Below are 21,849 nucleotides of genomic sequence, written 5' to 3'. Positions count from 1 at the left end.
ATATATATATATCCTATTTCAAAGCAAAATTTCAAAAGTACTCCTTGACACTCAACATGCCTTCCATTAATGAAAACACATAGTATCGGCAAAAAGTTCAAAGCAGCAAAGAATTGGGACATGACAGGGATAAAAGAACAGAAGAGATATGGATAATTATTGGAAATTTTTTTCTTGCACACATTGTCTTACTTTAGAATCTGGGCAGAGAACCCTTATGTGCCTCATCTTTTTATTTTAAACTCAATAGGAGATCAAGTTTCGCCTGTCACAGAAGCTAAATTTCATATCTAAGTTGTGAGAGATGATCAGAAGGTTGTGAATTCTAAGTACAAATGTAGGCCAGGAAGAGAAACATGCAAGATAGAAGAAAGAATGTGTGTGTTACATGTGTTTGCACTGGTCCATGCCTGCCTGAGATCTGCAGAGTCTGCCCCAAAGGACCGTGGGAGATGAGGCTTGCCTTAAGACTCTCTCTATTTTTGATACTATCTCAGTGTCCTAGGGCTTCAGTCATAAAAATGCCACAATTAGTGACTGTAAAGGACAGACATTTATTGTCTCACAGCTAAGAGGCAGTAAGTCCATATCAGGGCATCAACTCTAAGGTACAATCTCCTCCTTGTTGATAGCCCTGGACATTACTGATGGTCCTTGGCTTGTGGACAGTTCTTTAGATTGTTCCTCAGGTGTATGTGTGTGTATGTCTATTCTGCTCTTTTTATAAGGTACCACTCAAAAGAGATTAGGTTTAATATTGAATATTGTGCTGCAAGTCTTAGCCAGAGCTATACAGCAAGATAGGGAAATTAAAGGCATCCAGTTTAGCAAACAGGAAGTAAAACTCTCTCCATTTGAAGATAATATGATCCTATATATAGAAAACCACAAAGACTCAGTAAAAAAGCTACTAGACCTCATTGCAAAGTTGCAGGGTATAAGATCAGCATACAAAAATCAATTGGATTCCTCTATAGTAACAATGATAGCGCTGAAAAGGACATTAGGGAAGCAATACCATTTGCAGTAGCCGCCCAAAGGATGAAATATTTAGGAATAAATGTAACCAGAGAAACAAAGGACCTATGCAAAGAAAACTACAAAACACTACTACAAGAAACCAAAAGGGACTTACAAAAAATGGAAGAATATACTATACTCCTGGATAGGAAGACATAACATCGTGAAAATGTCAATACTGCCCAAAGCAATCTACATATATAATAATGCAATCCCAATCCAGATTTCAATGACATTCTTCAAAGAGATGGAAAAAACTATTATAAACTTTACATTGAAAGGAAAGAGACCCAGGATAATCAAAGCACTGCTTAAGAAGAAGAATAAAATTGGAAGCCTCTCACTCCCTGATTTCAAAATTTATTACACGGCTACAGTGGTGAAAACAGCCTGGTACTGGTACAATGAAAGATACATTGATCAATGAAACAGATCAAGAATCCAGAAATTAACCCATCCACATACAGCCAACAGATTTTCAATAAAAGGCGTAGGTATATTGCATAGGGAGGAGATAGCCACTTCAACAGATGGTACTGGCAGAACTGGAGCGTGATATACAAAAAATTGAAACAAGACCTTTAACTTCACACCATATACAAAAACTAACTCAGCATGGACGAAAGACCTAAATGTGAATCCCAGAATTATAAAGCCCAACAGTGAAAAAATAGGAACAAATTTGAGGACTCTAATACAGGGCACACACAGACTACCAAACATTGTGAAAATTACTCAAACAGAAGTAGACAAAATAGATGATTGGGACATATTAAAAATTAAAAACTTATGTGCATCAAAGGACTTCACCAAAGGAGTAAAAAGGGAACCCAGAGAATGGGAAAAATCTTTTGCAACAACACATCAGACAAGGGACTAATTTCTAAAATATATAGGAAACTACAACACCTCTACAAGAAAAAGACAAATAACCCAATTTTAAAATGGGCACAGGACATGGACAGACACTGCACCAAGGAAGAGATCCGGGCAGCCAACAAACATATGAAGAAATGTTCACGATCACTATCCATTAGAGAGATGCAAATCAAAACAACAATGAGATATCATCTCACACCAGCAGTAACAGCAAAGATTAAAAAAAAGTAGAGGACAATAAATGCTGGAGAGGATGCAGAGAGACTTGGACCCTCCTACATTCCTAGTGGGATTGCAAAATGGTCCAACCACTCGGGAATAAATATGGTGCTTCCTCAGAAGGTTGGAAATAGAAAATACCTTATGATCCAGCAATCCCTCTACTTGGTATTTTTCGACAAGAAATATGGGCCATAACATGAGTAGATATATGCACACCAATGTTCATAGCAGCACTATTACAATAGCAAAAAGATGGAGACAGCCTAAGTGCCCATCATTGAAAGAATGGATAAACAATCTTTGGTACATACACACAGTGGAATATTATGCTACCCTGAAGAATAACAAGTAAGCTGCAAGCCACCACATAACATGGATGAACCTTGAGGACATCATGCTGAATGAAATTAGTCAGTCACAAATGGAGAAATACTGCATAGAACCATTATTGTAAAAGTTTAAGAAAAAGTACCCACACTTAAAAAAAAAAATCTTTGTTGGCTACCTGGGTGTGGGGTGGAGCAATGGGAGGGAGGGGAAGGTAGAGCACAGGGTAGGGAATAGACACAGGATAGTTTGGGTGCTGGAGGGGACAATACACAAGAAGGGGTAGGGGAATGGAAGAACAAGGTGCATGGGGGAACATTTAGGCAGGTTTGCATGGATTAAGTGGGACAGAGAAAAATCATGATGTATGCTCAGCCTTGGAAAATAAGGCTCTGGGATACAGGAATTGAGGCATGATTTGAATGGGTAAAAGAGGGAAAATAATGTTAAGTTGCTTGGCTGTCTTTTTTTTTTTTTTTAATATTTTATTGTGAATTATGTGATAGTTTACATGGGAGAATATTAGTTTTACATTCATCCTATAGTATATCATTTCATTGCTATGGTTACAGTCCCCTCCATGCATCATCAACCAACCAAAGAGTATACACTACAAGCCTGTTCCTCTGATCATCAGCACACAACCCCTCTCCCTCTCTGTGTTTAAAGTCCCCAACACTTCCATCTCTCCATGTCATTGCCTCTGCCTCCATCTCTGGCGTCACTGCTTCTCTGGGTAGGGTTCCGCTCTTTGCTCTTCTGCCTTGATGGTCTCAGGGACCTCCACTCTTAGGCTGAACAGTTAATCACTCCCTTCCTTGCTAAAAAACGTCTACCTTTACAATTCCAACCCTCACAAGCAGTCTAGATAACAGTTATTCACTATTGCGTCACAAGAAATCCATCCGGATTTCATTTCATCAGCCCCGCCTAGACAGATTGTATACTACTCAGTGGAGATTCTACCTTCCTCCATGCCCTATGAAATCTAGCTTCCCTCTTAAAAGCTTGTAAGCCAGTCACTTCTTGCCTTTGTAGCCCCCCCACCCCCCATTTTGGGTAGCCATTGTCCAAGTTGCCCATCACTGTCTACTCTGTGTAGGGAGGGGGTGGGAATGATCCTTGCTATAAGGATTTGTTCCCTCTTTTGAGCTACTGCATCCATAGGTGTAGGTCAAGTTCATCAAATTATATCAGATTGCGATTTTTTCCCTCTTCTTTCTTCTTCTGGTTGAGCTCTGATCATCCAGTCATTGAAGCCAGGTCAAGTGGTTATTATCTGCAAGTGTGGGTGTTCTTGTGCAGATGCCCTCTCTTCTTAGCCGCTGGACGCTTCACTCTCTACTCTAGTCCTCTGTGGCTATGTCACTGACTCTGGGCCCAAGAGTCCCTAGGTCTTGCCACACTGCTGGCCAACCAGGTCTTCACCTAGGTTCACAGAAGTCTATTGAACATTGTAAGGCTTAGCTCGCTGCTTCATTGCTGTTTTTCCCTCACTTCTCCTTATCAGAGACAAGCATAGTCACCAATCAGAGCGTGTATTGAGTCTTAGTCTTGGAAGGGGATTTGCACTGAGGGGACCCAATCTCTTGCCTTGATGTTTCCTGGGCAAGCAACTTGCTTGTTCTTCTAGTAACAGTCAGTCTGCTTCTATTGTTTTATATTTTTCCTGTAGGTTTTTCTTTCAAGAACTATCTTCTGTTCTTCTAGCTGCTCCAGGATGGTCCGCTAATCCTTTCAAGTGGAAATTTCCCATCTCTGAAGATCTGGATGTGGTTCGGACTTCCACCTATAGTCTTATGTATTGCAGAGGCTCCACAGGAAGCCTCCTTCATTGGGCACGTTGTAGCCCCATTTTAGGTATTCCAATCAGTTATAGGCAGAAGACAGACTTACAAGCTTTCTATGGTGATGTTTCTGGCTATTCCTTTCTCTCCCCCACCAGTGTCTATTTTATAATATAATGCAAGGAAAACCAAGATTCAAAAGACAGGGTTATGGCCAGAGAGGACTAGAGCAGAAAGTGACATGTCCAGCTGATATGAAGTGAGGGGAGATACACAAGAACACTTGTACTTGCAGATAGTACCCACTTGACCTGGCTCCAATGGCTGGATGATCAGAACTCAGAGGAAGAAAGAAGAGGGAAAAAAGAGTAATCTGCTATAATTTGATGAACTTGACCTATACTTATGGATTTAGTAGCTCAAAAGAGGAAACAAATCTTATCAGCAAGGATCATTCTCACCCCCTTGGTATGCAGGGTTGACAGAAGTGGGCAATTTAGACATTGGTTACTCAAAATGGGGAGGCTACAAAGGCACAAAATGACTGACTTACAAGCTTTCAAGAAGGAGCCTAGTTTCAGAGGGTGCAGGGGAAGGTAGAATCTCAACTGAGTGGTTTCCAATGTGTCTGGATGGGGCTGATGAATGGAGATGGGGATAAGACTCTTGTGGTTCAACAGTGAATAATTACTATCAGGACTAATTGTGAGTGTTGCAAATATAAAGGTAGACGTTTTGTAACAAAAGGAGGGAAGTGGTTGATCTTGCAGTTCAGGAGCAGAGGACACTGTGACCACCAAGGGAGAAGAGCAGAGTATGGGACCCTATTCAGAGAAGCAGTGATGCCAGAGATGGAGGCAAAGATGATGACATGGAGCGATGGAGCAGCTGGGGACTTTGGACTCAGGGTGGGAGAGGGTCTGTGTGCTGACAGTTTGGGGGCAGGCTTGCAGGGTGTACTCTTTGGTTGTTTGAATAGTTACATATTCCTGAGTGCTTCAGTGTACATCTAAAAAAACAGAAAAAACAAAAAAACAGAGAGAATGGAAGCAAATGTTGTGAATGATGATGCATGGAGGGGATTGTAATTATTGCAATTAAACGAAATACAATAGGATGAATATAAAGCTGATGTTCTCCCATTTAAACTATCACTCAATTCACAATAAATTAAAAAAAAAACAGGTTTAAAATCCACCCTGTTCTTATATGACCTAATTAACATACAAACCCTATTAACAAACGAGGTCATATTTACAGGTATAGGAGTTAAGATAGCAGCATAATTTTGGTAGGAACACAATTTCATCCATAATAGAGACCATCACCCATTTCTACCACCCTCCCTTCCATTTTCTCCTCCCTCAAAGAGGTCCTGCCTTCCCAGCCTGGTACCTGCATGCTGCCTTCTGAATACTAGGGTTCCTGCCACCCTCCTCCTGCAAGTGAAAACAGCAGTAAGTGATATTTGAATGACAAATTACAAAGTACTCTTTCATGTCCTGTGAACCTGTCAATTCAGCCGGCATGGGTTAGCTGCAACCCAATTGGCCTAGACTCATGCAGTCCCATGTGTTATAGCATAGAACTGTTCCATAGAGTTTCTTTGGATTTAATCTTTACCATTACCCAAGTCCTTCTTCTGCAAAGCTCCTGGAGTGTTACAGCTGCCAACCTGTAGGTTAGTGGCTGATTGTAAATCACTTGTATGACCCAGCTTGCGACTCTATCACAGACAGAGAACCAGTCAGGGAATGGACTAGGCATCAGTATGCTGGGGAGATGTGACTGCTCAAGTCATGCTCAATGTATTGCATCATGTTACTTACCCATCAGCAAGTCTTCTGTGTGCTCTCTGCAGATGTAGGGACTGGGTGAACTCAGTGAGTTTGAAGTTCAGTTCTGCCACTAATTACTATGAATTTGGGAAGGTTATTTTGTCATGCAATGCCTATAATGACTCATTTAAAAATTTTAAATTACCCTAGCAAGTAACTCCTTCATGAGTGTTAAATAAGATAATGCATGTAGGTATTGAGCATAGGACGTAGCACCCAATAAAGATAAAATCGTTTAGCTAACGTTATTTAGTCTTAGCCTAGGGACATACTTTCTTTTGCTTTCAATTTGAAACTCAACTTGAGCTTCTTGATATACAGTTAATATTGAACCAGAAATGAGTAATGCATGTTTTCCTCTACAGTTGAACAGTGCAACTGTAATTTATTTTAGAAGGATTAGGATTAGCATGAGGTAAATCCCAATGAGGATTCCTGGTATGGTGCTGTAGGATAAGCACTCAACTGTGAAACACAAGCTTGAAAATTCAAACCCATCAACTGCTCCTCAGAAACCCTGTACAGGGCCGCTATGAGTCAGAATCAACTTGACGGCATGCAACTATAAGAAGATGTGATTGGGTGGAGGTTAAAGACATACCTACTGTCCAAATTTCCTAAAGCTCTATATTGTTGTTAGGTGCCAGCTAGTCAGCTCTGACATATAGAAATTCTATGCACAACATAAAATATTGCCCGGTCCTGTGATATCCTCACAATTGTGATGTGGAAGCCCATTGTTACTTCCACTGTGTCAGTCCATCAGTTGAGGGTCTTCCTCTTTTTTGCTGATGATGCACTTTACCAAGCATGATGTCCTTCTCCACGGACTGTTCCCTCCCCAAAAAATATGTCGAAAGAACGTAAGACAATGTCTCACCATCCTCCCTTCTAAGGAGCATTGTGGCTGTACTTCTTTAAAGACAGATCTGTTTGTTCTCCTGGTGGTCCATGGTACTTTGAATATTGTGTCTTCATGTATAATACTCTAGATGTCATTACACAACTCCTAGTCTTCAGTCATTAATGTGTAATGCATAAACTATTTTCTTGAGATGGTCTCTAAATTCAGGTGGGATATAGTCAAAGTTATATTTTGGCTCACATGGACTTTTAATTACCTTTAGCTACAGCCTGAACTTGCATATGAGCAATTGATGGTCTGTTCCCCTGGCCTTGTTTTAGCTGAAGATAAGGAGTTTTCCTACCATTATCTTTCCACAGAGGTAGTCAGTCTGACTTCTGTGGCATCTGGTGAGGTCCATGTGTATAGTTGTTTTTCATGTTGTGTAAAAAGGTATTTGCAAAGAACAAGTCATTGGTCTTGCAAGATTCTATCATGTGATATCCAACATTGTTTCTATTACGAAGGCCTTATTTTCCAAATACTATTCCTTCTTCTTTTTTTCCAACCTTTTCATTCCAATCACCAGTAATTGTTAATACATCTTGAATACATGTATGTTTTATCAATTTCAGACTGAAGAAGTTGGTAGAAGTCTTAAGTTTCATCATTACAGGCTTTAGTGTTTGGTGCATAAACTTTAATAATAATGGTATTAACGGTCTTCCTTGTAGACAAATATTATCCTATCACAAACAATATTATACTTCAAAATAGGTTTTGAAATGTCCTTGTTGATTGGACATGCTACAGCATTCCTCTTCGGTTTCTCATTCTCAGCATAGTAGACCATATGATTGTCATATTCAAAATGGGCAATACCAGTCCATTTCAAGCTCTCAAATGCCTAGGATATGGATGACACCTTCCAATTTTCTTGATTCATACTTCATACATCCCATGTTCTAATTATTAATGGAAATTTACAGCTGTGTCTCCTCATTTTGAGTTGTGCCCCATCTGTAAATGAAGGTGTATCTTCAATGCTAGGAGCTATTAACTTATTACTACTATTATTAATATAAAACTATCTGCTATGTCTCAATACCAAACACCTCTTTTCGTCTGATTGGTTCTTATTACAACAGTTCTATTGCTCTTGCCACTCCCAATCCTAGCCACAATAATTACCATACTACTAAGTGACCGAAGGACACAACCGTCATCGACCCATCTGGAGGAGGGGATCCAATCATTTATCAACATTTATTCTGATTCTTCAGACACCCAGAAGTATATATTCTTATCCTTCCCAGTTTGGGGATCTTCTCCCACATTGTTACCTATTATTCAGGTAAAAAAGAACTCTTTGGTTATATAGGCATGGTATGAGCCATAATATCTATCAGATTTCTTGGCTTCATTGTCTGAGCCCATCATATGTTCACTGTAGGTTTAGATGTAGATACATGCACCTATTTCACTTTTGCCACAATAATCTTTGCTATCCCTACCGGTGTAAAAGTTTTCAGTTGATTAGCCACCCTTCACGGAAGAAATATCAAATGATCTCCCACAATACTCTGAGCACTCGGTTTCATCTTCCTATTTACCATTGGAGGGTTAACAGGAATCATTCTAGAAAACTCATCCCTTGACATTGGCCTGCACAATATCCACTACATTGTTAACCACTTCCACTATGTAATCTCAATAGGTGCTGTCTTTGCTATCATGGGAGGCTTTGTCCATTGATTCCCATTATTCACAGGCTACACATTACACTCTACATGAGCTAAAATCCATTTTATTAGTATAATTGTTGGAGTAAATTTAACCTTTTTCCCACAACACTTCCTAGGCTTATCCAGGAAGTGGATATGTTACTCAGATTACCCAGACTCATACACCACATGAAATACTGTATCATCAATAGGATCCTTCATCTCATTAACAGCAGCAATTCTAATAATCTTTATTGTATGAGAAGCATTTGCATCAAAACGTGAGGTTCTAACAGTTGAATTAACTACAAATAATATTGAATGAATCAATGGCTGCCCTCCTCCTTATCATACATTTGAGGAACCTACATATATTATAGCGTAACAAGAAAGGAAGGAATCGAAATCCCATAAACTGGTTTCAAGCCAATCCCATAACCACTATGACTTTCTTAGAGGTTTTAGTAAAAGTATTACATAACTTTGTCAAAGTTAAATCATAAATTAAACTCTTATACTCCTCTTTGGCATACCTATTCCAAAGAGGATTCCAAGATGCCTCTTCCCCCATTATAGAAGAACTCCTATACTTTCATGATCATACTTTAATAATCGTATTCCTAATCAGCTCTCTATTACTTTACATCATCTCACTTATGTTGACTACTAAACTCACCCATACTAATACAGTAGATGCTCAAGAGGTAGAAACCATCTGAACAATCCTTCTATTATTCTTATTCTGATTGCACTCCCTTCCCTTCATATTCTGTAGATAATAGATGAAATTAATAACCAACCCATCCTTAACAGTAAAAACTATAGGTCATCAATGATACTGAAGTTATGAATATACAGACTATAATGATTTAATCTTTGACTCTTACATAATCCCATCAAATGATCTCAAACCAGGCGAACTACGGTTATTAGAAGTTGACAATCGAGTTGTTCTACCAATAGAACTATCCATTCACATGCTTATCTCTTCAGAAGATGTACTACATTCATGAGCTATCCCATGAAAACCAATGCAATACCAGGTCGACTAAATCAGGCAACTCTCACACCTACACACCCGGGCTTATACTACGGTCAATGCTCCGAAATTTGCCGCTCAAATCATAGCTTCATACCAATTGTACTAGAAATAGTCCCACTAAAACATTTCGAAAACTGATCTTCTACAATAACTTAATCCACTGAGAAGCTAAATACTAAGCATTAACCTTTTAAGTTAAAGACTGAGAGTTTACCCTCTCCTGAATGGAAAGCCACAGCTAGACACAAACACATGATTTATTATAATTATTTCCGCTATCTTTACACTATTTATTACCTTCCATCATCACTGGCTTTAGTGGTTGGTGCATAAATTTGAACAATAGTGATATAACTCGTCTTCCATGTAGACATATGGATGTTATCCTATCACAGACAGCATTGTACTTCAGTATGGATCTTGAAATGCTCTTTTCAACAATGAATGTGACATCATCCCTGTTCAGTTTGTCATTTTTGACATAGTAAACTATATGATTACCCTATTCAAAATGGCCTATACCAGTCCATTGCAGTAATGCCTAGGATGCCAATCTTTATGCATTCTAGTTCATTTTTGACAGCTACCAATTTTCTTAGATTCCAGTTACTAATTCATGTTTGCAGCTATTTCTTCTCATTTTGAGTTATGCCTCATTAGCAAATGAAGGTCTTGGAAGCTGTGCTCCATTCACATCATTAATGTCAACTCTACTTTGAGGAGGCAGCTGTTTCCCAGTGGTATTCTGAATGCCTTCCAACCTGAGGGGTTCATCTTCAGGCTCTATATCAGACAATGCTCTGCTGCTATTCATAAGGTTTTCACTGGTTAACCAATCAGAAGGCCCATTTCTCCTTCTTTCTAACCTTAGTGTGGAAGCTCCCCTGAAACTTGTCTACCATCACAGCCATACACAAGTCACCACAGTACGACAAACAGTCAGACAAGTGAGTCCATAAAAGTGCTGTATATGTCATTGTTAAGTGCCATCGATCCATTTCTGACTCATCATTACCCTGTATAGGATTTCCAAGGAGCAATTGGTAAGTTTGAACTGCCAACCTTATGGTGCTTATCCTACAGTACCACATTAGGCCTCCATTATCCCTGATGTCAGCCACTACTTTGTCCCTTGGTATTCTCCCCCAGGTCTCAGTGTTTCACAATTGGCTGCAATGTATCACAGAATTCACAGGCTATCAAGAAAATGACTCACTCGATTATGGAGGCTGGCCAGTCTCAAATCAACAGTTCAGACAGCAGTCTGGAGGATTCTCCTCATTCACATAGACTTGGTCTGTTGGCTCACAAGACAGTAGAAGCTGGCAAATCAGGTCAGGCAGCTGGCTCAAATCCCCAGAACCAGAGGTCAGGAGAAGACGAGCTTACTTAGTTAAGCAAAGGAGCACACAGCCCATTCATGTCACCAAGGTGGCAAGGATGGCAAAATTGACCAAGCCCCTTGTTCGATTTCCAAGTTTTTATAATCACAGTGAACCCTGTTAGCAATCACTCACAACTGAAACAATCTTTATTTTAATGTTTTTATTGTGGATTGAATGCAAGATTACAGGGCAGATCATCCATTTTTCATTCAACAAATCATACACCTTGCTTCATTACAAATGATTATAATCACATCCATGTGCCATCAGTTAACAGTGTTTCTCTCTATTCACTTTAGCTGTTTTTGTTTTTTTTTAACACTCAGGCATATGTAATAATTTACACCAACAAAAGGCACATTCTGCAAGTCTGCCTCCTGGCCGCCATCTCTTAGTCCCTCTCATCCCATGAATCTAGAATCCTCAGGTGCCTTTATTGCCCCATCATTTTAGGTAGCCAATGTGTAAGTTGCCCATCCCTATCTACTGGGTACAGAGCATTGATACTTGATATGACGACTCTTTTCCTCTCTGTTGGTATTTAGAGTTACTACCTCTATGAGTATAGGTCAAGTCCATCAAATTATAGCAATTTACCCTCGTTTCCTTTATCAGAAGTGGTTTTTTTTTTTCTGTTTTTGTTATATCTTCCTCTAGTCGAGTTATGATTATCAAGCCATCGAGGCTGGGACAAATGGGTACTATCTGCAACTTTGGGTGTTCTTATGTGACTCCTGTCACTTTATATCAGCTGGATGCTTCACTCTCATCTCTAGCCCTCTGTGGCTATGTCCTTTTCCATGGCTCTGGTGTCCCCAGGTCACACCACATTGTGGACAAATAAGCCCTTCGTCTTCTGTCTCTCATCTCCAGGTCAGCGGGAGTGTGTGGAACGTGGTTGAATTCAGCCCATTTCTTCATTGCTGCCTTTTGCCCTCTTCCACTCACCAGTAGACCAACATGGGCACCAGCAAGCTTAATGCCTGCTCATGTGTTCCCTTTGAGTTTCAGTCTTACAGGAGGATTGTCCTGAAGGAACTTGATTGCTTGCTTTGATGGCTTCACGGCAAATAACTTGCTTATTGTTGTAGTAGCCCGTCATCCTGTTTAAATGAAGGAATAGAGCCAGGAGATTATATAGTGCTACAAGAAATGTTTTGTTGTTGTTAAGTACCATCGAGTCGCTTCTGACCCACAGCGACCCTGTATTGGGTTTCCGAGGAGTGGCTGGTGAGCTTGAACCGCTAACCTTGTAGTTCAAATGGCTTTGCAGTCTGGCACATTAATCCACAGCACCACACCAGGACTCCTAGTCTCTGCAGGAATATGTGGTTGTAATTATGACTCTTAAATTTCTAATCTCTGAAGTCTTGTCAGAGACAATATTTGCATTGAAATAGCCACTTTCATTTGTTAGGAAATCAGCCAGTGGGAATATAGCTAGAAATTTCAGGCATCTGGGTGGAGAGTGGGTTAGTAACAAGTGGAGCTAGCATTTACTGCATCCTCTTATGTGCCTGTCACTGCTGGTCACGTTGCCTGTGTTAGTGTATTCATCCCATATAGGAAACTGGAGAAGTGGAGATTAATATGCACAGTTCACAGCTGCAGCCACTGAAGCTCATAGAGTAGCCAACCCTGGCCCTTTTGCTGGTGAGGTGAAACCCAGGATTTAAACAACCATCAGGGTGAGCCTGAAACCAGGGACATGCATTAAACTGAATCATTGAAATGGCCCTTTACCTGTGAGATAAATGAATCCTGGCTAAAGCAGGATATTCTTTGCTGCCTTCTCTTTCGTGTTTCAGTAACAACCTGGGTGCAGTTTTTCTGCTTGCTTTCAGATCACAGAGTGCTTAGCATAATTATGAGAGGGCTTCAAAAAGTTCATCAAAAAATAGAATAGAGAGATGATGGATTTTTTTCCCCCCACAAACTATTTGAAGCCTCGGCATAGAAATGTCTCCACTTACACAGGAACAAGACCACAGTGGGTCAAGCATCCTGCTGCCGGGGTTCTGAGCAGTGACTCATGGAGCTGACAATAAAGGTATCAGGAACCATTCCAAGGAGCAGCCAAGGGGTGGGATGGGGCGGGAGGTGTTCAGGACTAATGTTTATTCAGAACCAAGTCTGTATGAAGCCTTCCTGTGAGTTGTGTCTCCATTTCTGCTGCTCTGCGACTAGACAGGATCAGAATTTTCCATCTTTCCTTTGCTCAGCTCTCAGCTGCGGGGAAGATCTGGGAAGAGAACAGTGATGTGTTCTCCTAGTGTTAACTACCCACCGCTCTTCTGTCAAAACCCCCAAAACCAAACCTACTACCATTAAACGGATTCCAACACTTATTGATGTTACTGTGTCATACTGTGGTGGCTTGAATGTTGCTGTGATGCCAGAAGCTATGCCACTGGTACTTCCAATAACAGGGTCACCCATGGTTAACCCATTTCAATGGAACTCTCAGACTATGAAAGGATAGGAAGAAAGGACTGGCACTCTCTTCAAAATTACCCCCAAACAACTTATGAATCACAACACAAAATATTGTCTGGTAGAGCCCTAGTGTGGTGCTATAGGTAATCACTGGACTTCTAACTGAAGGGTCAGGAGTCCAAATCCATCAGCTACTCTCAGAAACCTATGTGGTGTTGCTATGAGTCAGAATCGACTCGACGGCACTTAACAACAATATGCTAGTGCTGGATGTTGCTGATGAGCCCCGTAGGTTGGAAGGCACTGCACAACAGCCACCACAATGGATTCACACATACCAAGGATGCTGACAATGGCACAGGACCAAAGTTTTGTTCTGTTCTACTTGGGGTCACCATGAGAGAGAGCCTATTTGATGGTAACTAACAATAATGGTAACTGTAAACCCCCAAAACCAAACCTACTACCATCAAGTGGATTCCAACTTTTATTGATCTTATTTGGATTTCTGAGACGACTAAATCTTTATAGGAGTAGATAGTCTACCTCATCTTCCACCCACAGACTAGTTGGTGGGTTTGAACTGCCCACCTTGTGGTTAGCAGACCAAAGCCTAACCCGGGCTCCTTATATTAACTATATTGTTGTTATTAAGTGCCATCGAGTCGATTCTAACTCATAGCGACTCTGTCTATGGTTTCTGAGGTGAGTTTGAAATGCTGACCTTGAAGTTTGGAGTCCATTACTTATCCTACAGTGCCACACCAGAACTCCTATATTGACTGCGTTGTTGTTACTAAGTGATGTTGCGTTGGATTAGACTCACAGCGACCCTGTGTAGGGTTTCTGAGGAGCAGCTGATGGGTTTGAATTATAGACCCTGTGGCTCATAGTCCAGGACCACATATAGTGATTGTAATTTTGAATTGAAAGACATATGTTTCACCACATGTAAGCCCACTCCTCACTGTTGACCTGGTTAGCTTCCAAATACCAAGTCATTATGCAAAAATGACATTATGTGAAAATGGAGGATGACCACATCATATCACAAAATGGAGCATAACTGTACCATTACACAGCTGCCAGATTTCGTCATTACCAAAACCAAATTCATTGCCTTCAAGTCGATTCCAACGCATATGAACTGATAAAACAGACTGTAACTGTCCCATAGGTTTTCCAAGGTTGTAATCTTTACTGATGTAGACGGTCCCATTTTTCTCCCATGAAGTAGCTTGTGGGTTCAAACTGCAAACCATGAGTTAAGCTGAGTGCTTAACTACTGTGCCACCAAGAGTCTTTTTATCATTACATTTCTGCCAAGTTAGACCATTGCCAGACCAGTGAGAATCATGGCCCAGCCAAGTTGACACATAACTTAACCATCATTCCTTTGCTTAACAATCACAGCCAGCATTACTCTTATTAATGCTTTGTAAGCTGCACATGTATCATTAATGCACAAAATAGTTGTGTAGTGGATTTTTTACTATTGTCATGAATGTGAAATGTCAGCTAATCAGATAGTTGATAAATGAAGAATAGGTATAATATGCATCTTCCAGACAATTCTATGTAATTTCTGCAAAAAGTCAAAGAAAAAAATTAGGGTGATTCCCGTAAACTAGATGTTATACAGCCATTGTTTTTTTCCCAGTAAAGATGTGCTTAAGTAAACTTGAGCATAAAGGAGCATCCAGTTTGCTTCTCTCTCTGTACAGGGAAGATCTTAGAGCTGTAGGAAAAATGGGTGCTCTGAAAAGATAATCTGTCAGACTGTCTACAATTTGACTTCCACAATTTAGTTTTTTAGAAGAACTATTAAAGTCGATCATACAAAAAGTTGTAATCTTTTTCATTTGTGAAAGACATCATTTTTGAACCCAACAACAACCAAATAACCTGACAGAGGAATGGGAATTCAGCGGGCCACCAGCCCACACTGGGGCTAATGGGAGGCTGTACTGTTGCCAAGTACATCACCAACCCATCTATTTCTTTCAGTGACATTCCTAAATTCTCCCATAATGTCAATACTTTTTCAAATAAAGCATCTGCTTTCAGTTTAAATGAATGTGTCATGAGATTTTAGACAGGAATCCAGAAAGTTTCATAAGTTGACAAATTTAACAGGTCCTTAATTATAGGAAGAAAATATGGTGAAGTCTTGTTTGCTTTTGCTATATATCTGTCATTGATATAGAGCCAGGAAAGCGAGACGATGAAAATGTTTTTACTCAACGCACAGGCAAAATTTTCTCACTGCTCTCTACCAGAGGGGATATTCCCTCTGAAACTACAAATGCTTAATAGCAGAATTTGTACATTATGAACAACAGCCAGTTTAAACGTACATTTGTTTTATGAAATTCATGATGAAGGTGTTATATACTGGTCCCAGAAATCCCTTTTAAAAAGTCTTGGCTTTTTGGAAGTTTCTGGAGGAAACTTAAGAGGATGGAGTTTCATTTGTAAAATACTAGGAGATTTTATCTGTGTTAGTATGCCTGTGTAGATATCACAGGATTTAAGACATGATGTCACTCATTATAGCACAAAAGAAGAACAGGGGACACACACAACTGAGCTCTTACGAGAGCAAAGCATCCTGTTTCCTCCCATTGCTGTATACCCGCCCCACCCCTTATATCACCTGGAGTCCAGAGCAACCAGTCATTGCAACCTTCCTCTTTAGCCTGTGGTTCCAAGGAAGTCTTTCTTCCTTTTTTTTTTTTTTTTTAAAAAAAAAAAAGCTTTTTCAGTATCCTGTTATACTTAGCCTGCTACCAGAGATCAAAAAAAATTGTACATACTAACCAAGACTTCATTTTTGGTAAGTACCATCAAGTCGGTTCCAACTCATAGTGACCCTGTATGGGTTTCCAAGGAGCTGCTGGTGGGTTTAAACCACCAACTTTGAGGTTAACAGTCCAGTGCTTATCCTAAAGCACAATAGGTGGAGCTTGAGCCCAGACCAGCTAGAGTTAAGTTGCTTTCTATAGAGAAAGGGAAGAAAGGATGCTATCAAGAAGTGTGTGAACTAAAATGTTAACAAGCAAAATTGGATGAGGTGCATGCTATACTCTTCTGGTAGTGCAGTGATTACTAGTCAGGCTGCTAACCTCAAGGTCAGCAGTTCAAAACTACCAGCCACTCCATGGGAGAAAATGCGGCTTTCTGCTCCCATTAAGATTTAAATCCTTGGAAACCCTATAACTGAGCCAGAACTGACTCCATAGCATACTACCACCACCACCATAGTATAGTAGGGAGTCCTGGTGTGGTGCTATGGGTTAATGCAAGGTCGATTTGAGTCCCAAGGTCAGCAGTTCGAGCTCACCAACTGCTCCTGGGAAATCCTATCCATGGTGGCTCTGAGTCGGAACCAACTCAATTGCTCTTAACAACAACGAAGTCCTGGTTAGTATATAAGGTTTTCTTTTTCCGATCCCTGGCATGTTGAAAAAGTTAAAAAAAAAAACAAAAAACTACTGCAATAAGAGAAGTCCTTGTGGCACTATAGATAAACACCAGACTGCTAACCATAAGGTTGGTGGCTAAACCCACCAAGAGCTCTACAGGAGAAAGATGAGGCTGTCCACTCCCATAAAGATTTAGTCTTGGAATCCCTATATTGGGTTGCTCTGAGTCGGATTCAACTTGATGGCAGTGGGTTTATTTTGCTTTTGTCTTTTGTATACTGCAATAAAGGATCCCAGTTAGTGACATTTTTAAAAGTTCAGCTCTTATGATGGTTAGCCATTTGAACTCACCAGCTTCTCCTTGAGGGAAAGACAGACTACAACACTGGAAACCCTATGAGGCCATTCAGCGCTGTGTGATAGGGTCACTGTGAGTTGGAATTGACTCAACAGCAGTGGGCTTTTGCTTTTATATTGCAATAATCCAACAGAATTGTAGAGCTGTTGGCCTTGTTTTTTTAACACGAGATCATAAGGGAGGAGCATCTTCCATAATGTGACTATGAAAAGGGAGGCACTGGGATCAGAAGCTTTTGAAATGGAGTTCTGTTTCCAAGCACAAATCACATTACTGTGTGACCAAGGAAAGTTCTGTTGAGATGAGTTCTGTGCTATAAATTATGTGTCAACACCATACCTATTTCATAAGCTCCCATGCAAGGATAAGGAGCCCAGCCTTGATGATGCCGTGGGTACGTGCTTGACTGAAAGGTCAGGAGTTTAAACCCACCCAGCAACTCCACGAGAGAAAAGACTTAATGATCTGTTTGTGTAGAGATTGTTATTGTTGTTGGGTACCAGGGAGTGGATTCCAACTCATAGCCAAACCCTGTATAGGGTTTCCAAGGAACGACTGGTGAGTTCTGCCAATCTTGTGGTTAACAGTCCAGTGCTTATCCTATAGCACCATATCTGGACTCTTAAAGATTAAGAATCATAAAGATTACAGCCTAGGAGACACTGTAAAGCACATCTACACTGAATATAGGGCTGTTACGAGTCATAAATCCACTTGACAGTACAGAACACCGACACCAAAGGGTGAGCAAAAGAGAGACTACAGAAGAAATATCTTTCCATTCCTCTCCCTTTCAGAAATAAAACCAACACCATTAACCAAGGTTAACAACTTTCTGGTCTTTCTTTAAAATCATTTAAAAACAATCTGCCAGGCTATTACAAAGTGGCATGGAATATCTGTTAATCCAGACCCTTGGTGTATAATGACTATAAAAGGCTCCCAAGCAAATGCAGAATAAATGTGAAAGTGCAGACCACTACAAAATGTCCTCCTGCCTGAATCTTTACATCTTGGGATACTCTATACTCAAATAAATAATAGTACAATCAGATATTTCTCTTTATGCACCAGTTCCTCAGGGATTGTTTAGTGATACAGGTGAAATAAAGACTATGAGGTCCCTGTGAATAACTTTGATAATAACCTTTCCAGAGTGTCATATGAATGTTAATAGGGTACGTCAAGTATTTAAATTCATAGACTGTAGTAAGTGGTAATTAATTTTGCTGGGTTCATATATAAAAGGTCTAAGTTGCCATTCTAACTGATGTGAATCATGGCAAATGAAAACCATTAAATCTTTACTATCAAATTGTGTGAAGTTTTTTTCCACCCTGCTGATTTTGAAGAATATCTTTGTTAAATTATGTCCTGCGGGACTTACTTTTCAACCTTAATTTCCTAAGTCCTTTCAACTTTGGAAGGATTTCCACGTTTGTGTTAGTAAAGACCTATAATATCCTTAAAGAAAGAGTTCTACTCACCATAAAATTCAGTAGTAAATGTACCATTTTTTTTTTAATAAAAAAAAGGATCTTCATCTAAAAAATATGTACCCATGGAAGAATTGCTTCTAGATATATTTAAGTAAACATGATGGACAAATCTGCAACAAAAGACCTTTTTAAATTGTTGAAGAGCAAAGATGTCAGCTTGAGAACTAAGAGGTGCGCCTGACCCAAGCCATGGTATTTTCAATAACCTCATATGCATGCGAAAGCTGGACAGTGAATAAGGAAGACCATAGAAGAATTGATGCTTCTGAGTTATGGTGTTGGAGGAGAATACTGAAATGGCCATGGGCTGCCAAAAGAACCAACACATCTGTTTTGGAAGAAGTGAAGCCAGAGTGCTCCTTGTAGGCCAGAATGACCAAACTTTGTCTCTCATATTTTGGACATATTGTCAGGAGGGACTAGTGTCTGGAGAAGGAGATCATATATGGTAAGGTGGAGGGTCAGAGAAAAGAGAAGACTCCCAGCAAAATGGATTGGCGAAATGGCAGCATCAATGGGCTCAAGCGTGGCAACAATTGTGAGGTTGGCCCAGGACCAGGCAGTATTTCATTCTGTTGTGCATAGGGTTGCTATGAGTTGGTACTGACTCAATGGCACCTAACAACAACAATGGACTCCTGTGGTGTGGAGCTGTGGGTTAATGTGCTGGTCTGCAAAGTCAGTTTGAACTACAACATTGGTGGTTCAAGCTTACCAGCCTCTCTTCGGAAATGCTATACAGGGTTGCTATGGGTAGGAACCTACTTGAGGGCTCTTAACAACAACATATACTCCTTGTGTGGTGATGTAGGGTAAGCACTGGATTGCTAACCAAAAGGTCAGTGGTTCAAATCCACCAGCTGCTCCACGGAAACCCTATACAGGGTTGCTGTAAGTTGGAACTGACTCCATGGTATTTACCAGCAACAACAACAACATGGCATCTTGAAGGAGCCTTGATAATGTACTAGCTTAAATGATGAGCTGCTAACTACAAGACCTGCAGTTCAAACCCAACTGCAGCTCTGCAGGAAAAACTATGCTCTTTGCTTCTATAAAGATTTACAGTATCAGTAACCCTGAGGAGCAGTTCTGTTGTGTTCTATAGGCTGCCTATGAGGTGAAGTCAATTCAGTGGCAGTTGTTTGAAATTCTGTCACAGTGTACCTAGCACTTTACAAATGACCAGTGTGGAACTGATTGCTGCTAAGTAACCAGTGTGTATCTTATTATTGAGAGACATTGATAATCGAATAATGACCTGATTTCACCACCTGGCACTAACCAGAAAGGGAGCTTTCACCCAACAAAAATGGTAATACCTTCCAAGACTTGGATCCTCTTTGAACCAGAAGTATATGTATAGTCGTTGGGAGAAGACTTAAATGAAGAAAGCAAAACTTGCACAGTTTTCAATTAAAATATAGTGATAAAGTAGCTGACCATTCTTTGCTAGCCTGTGGTCACACTATTTTTTTAATTTCACAATTAGGTATGAAATGTATGCCTTCAGATATAAAGCCCAAGATTAACATTGACAGTCTGACCAAGCTTGTGCCATGCCACCCAGTTAGTACCTCACAGTTACTCCTCTGAAGGCCAAAAGCATATTGTGAGCAGACTTGTAAAGTATTAAGTAAATCTCCAAAAGTACATAAAAATGCAATCCAAACCCCCTGCCATCACGCTGATTCCAGTTCATACCCACACTATACTGTTGTATAGTGTAGTACTGCTCCATATGGTGCCCGAGACTATACATCTTGATGAAAACAAACGGCCACGTCTTTCTCCCACAGAGTGGCTGGTGGGTTAAACTCTCCAACCTTTTGATTAACAGTCTGTTGCTTTAACCACTGCATCACTAGGTCTCCTAAAACATAGCAAATAGGAAATAAAAGTTAATAAAAAACAAAACTGGATAATTTCATAGCATCACTTACATCTTAACATCTGTTTCCATGAGAATGCAGAAAGAAACTGTTAGCACCTTCAGACAATCTAATTTAATCTATTTGCAGTAGAACCCAGAGTGAATCCTTTGCCAAAAGAATTGAAAATTTAAAGTCTAATCTGAGCATTTAAACAAAGTGTTTTTAAAAGGTGTTCTTTTTGTCTTCTCCCATCATAATCTATAGATCCCAGCAGAAAAAAGAAGAAGCCATCCTCCTACTGCAGGATTCCATTAAATATGGTCCAGAGTTTGCAGATGCATATTCAAGTTTAGCTTCGTTATTGGCGGAGCAGGTAATTGTTTCCATTCAATTTCACCCATTTTTTTTTTTATATATATAAGGAATATCCATGTGAAATGATTCATTTTAACTATAAGGTCAGGGATGGTGTTGAGTTCGTAATTCACAGCATTATTCAGCCCAGGAAGAAATGTCCTTCATGTTTCAATGTTAGGAAATATTGGACTTATCTTGGTTTACAATTTTGTTGTTTCATTTTGATCTGATGGACACAGAATCTTTCAACTCATTAAAGGTATTGATCAATTTGGTCCCTCCTCCTTCCCTCTAACAACCTTCAATCAGATTTATTATTTAGACTGCTTTTTTATGAGTGCGGCTTTTGCTGCTGAATAAAGTATCGTGTTAAGAGTTCTCAGTTCATTTATTTTTCCCCCAATTCACCTGGACAAGAAAGTGAACGTGTAATTGCTCTTAATAAAAGTCACAGTGACAATATCTCTTACCTAATGTCAGTAATAACACAGTATTTTAATTTGGGGATGTTCTTTGTAATTTTGAATGAAATTTGTATCTATTCATATAGTTTCACCTTCTTGTCATGACTTCTCTCTCTCCTTGTAAATCTAATTCATTCTTTAGGATACAATTCAACTTCTACTCCCTCCCTTGAGATTTTTCCACTTCCCAATCTCATGGCTAGTTTTCTTTCCTATGAGCTCCTAACATTTATTGGTACACACATCAAGACACAAATTAACTATGTATTTTTATTTCTTGAATTATTATCTCAAGTTATGACTTAAATCTTGTGTTGACTTCCAATTTTTCAGGTTTATCTTCCTTGATAATACTGCAAGATTCTTTC

General features: G+C 39.8%; 1 protein-coding gene across 1 annotated transcript in view; it reads left to right on the top strand.

Annotated features, from left to right (window-relative positions):
- TMTC1 (transmembrane and tetratricopeptide repeat containing 1) overlaps positions 1-21,849 on the top strand; it is a 373,612-nt gene that overhangs the window by 322,994 nt on the left and 28,769 nt on the right. Inside the window, exon 11 of the mRNA XM_006866973.1 lies at positions 20,925-21,033. Within this exon, the coding sequence (XP_006867035.1) occupies positions 20,925-21,033 (109 nt within the window). The remainder of the gene's footprint in view (positions 1-20,924; positions 21,034-21,849) is intronic.

The sequence above is a fragment of the Chrysochloris asiatica genome, unplaced genomic scaffold (genome assembly GCF_000296735.1).
Source record: "Chrysochloris asiatica unplaced genomic scaffold, ChrAsi1.0 scaffold00098, whole genome shotgun sequence".
Classification (NCBI taxonomy): Eukaryota; Metazoa; Chordata; class Mammalia; order Afrosoricida; family Chrysochloridae; genus Chrysochloris; species Chrysochloris asiatica.
Note: the sequence above shows the minus strand (reverse complement) of the source record. Positions and strands in the feature narration are given on the sequence as shown.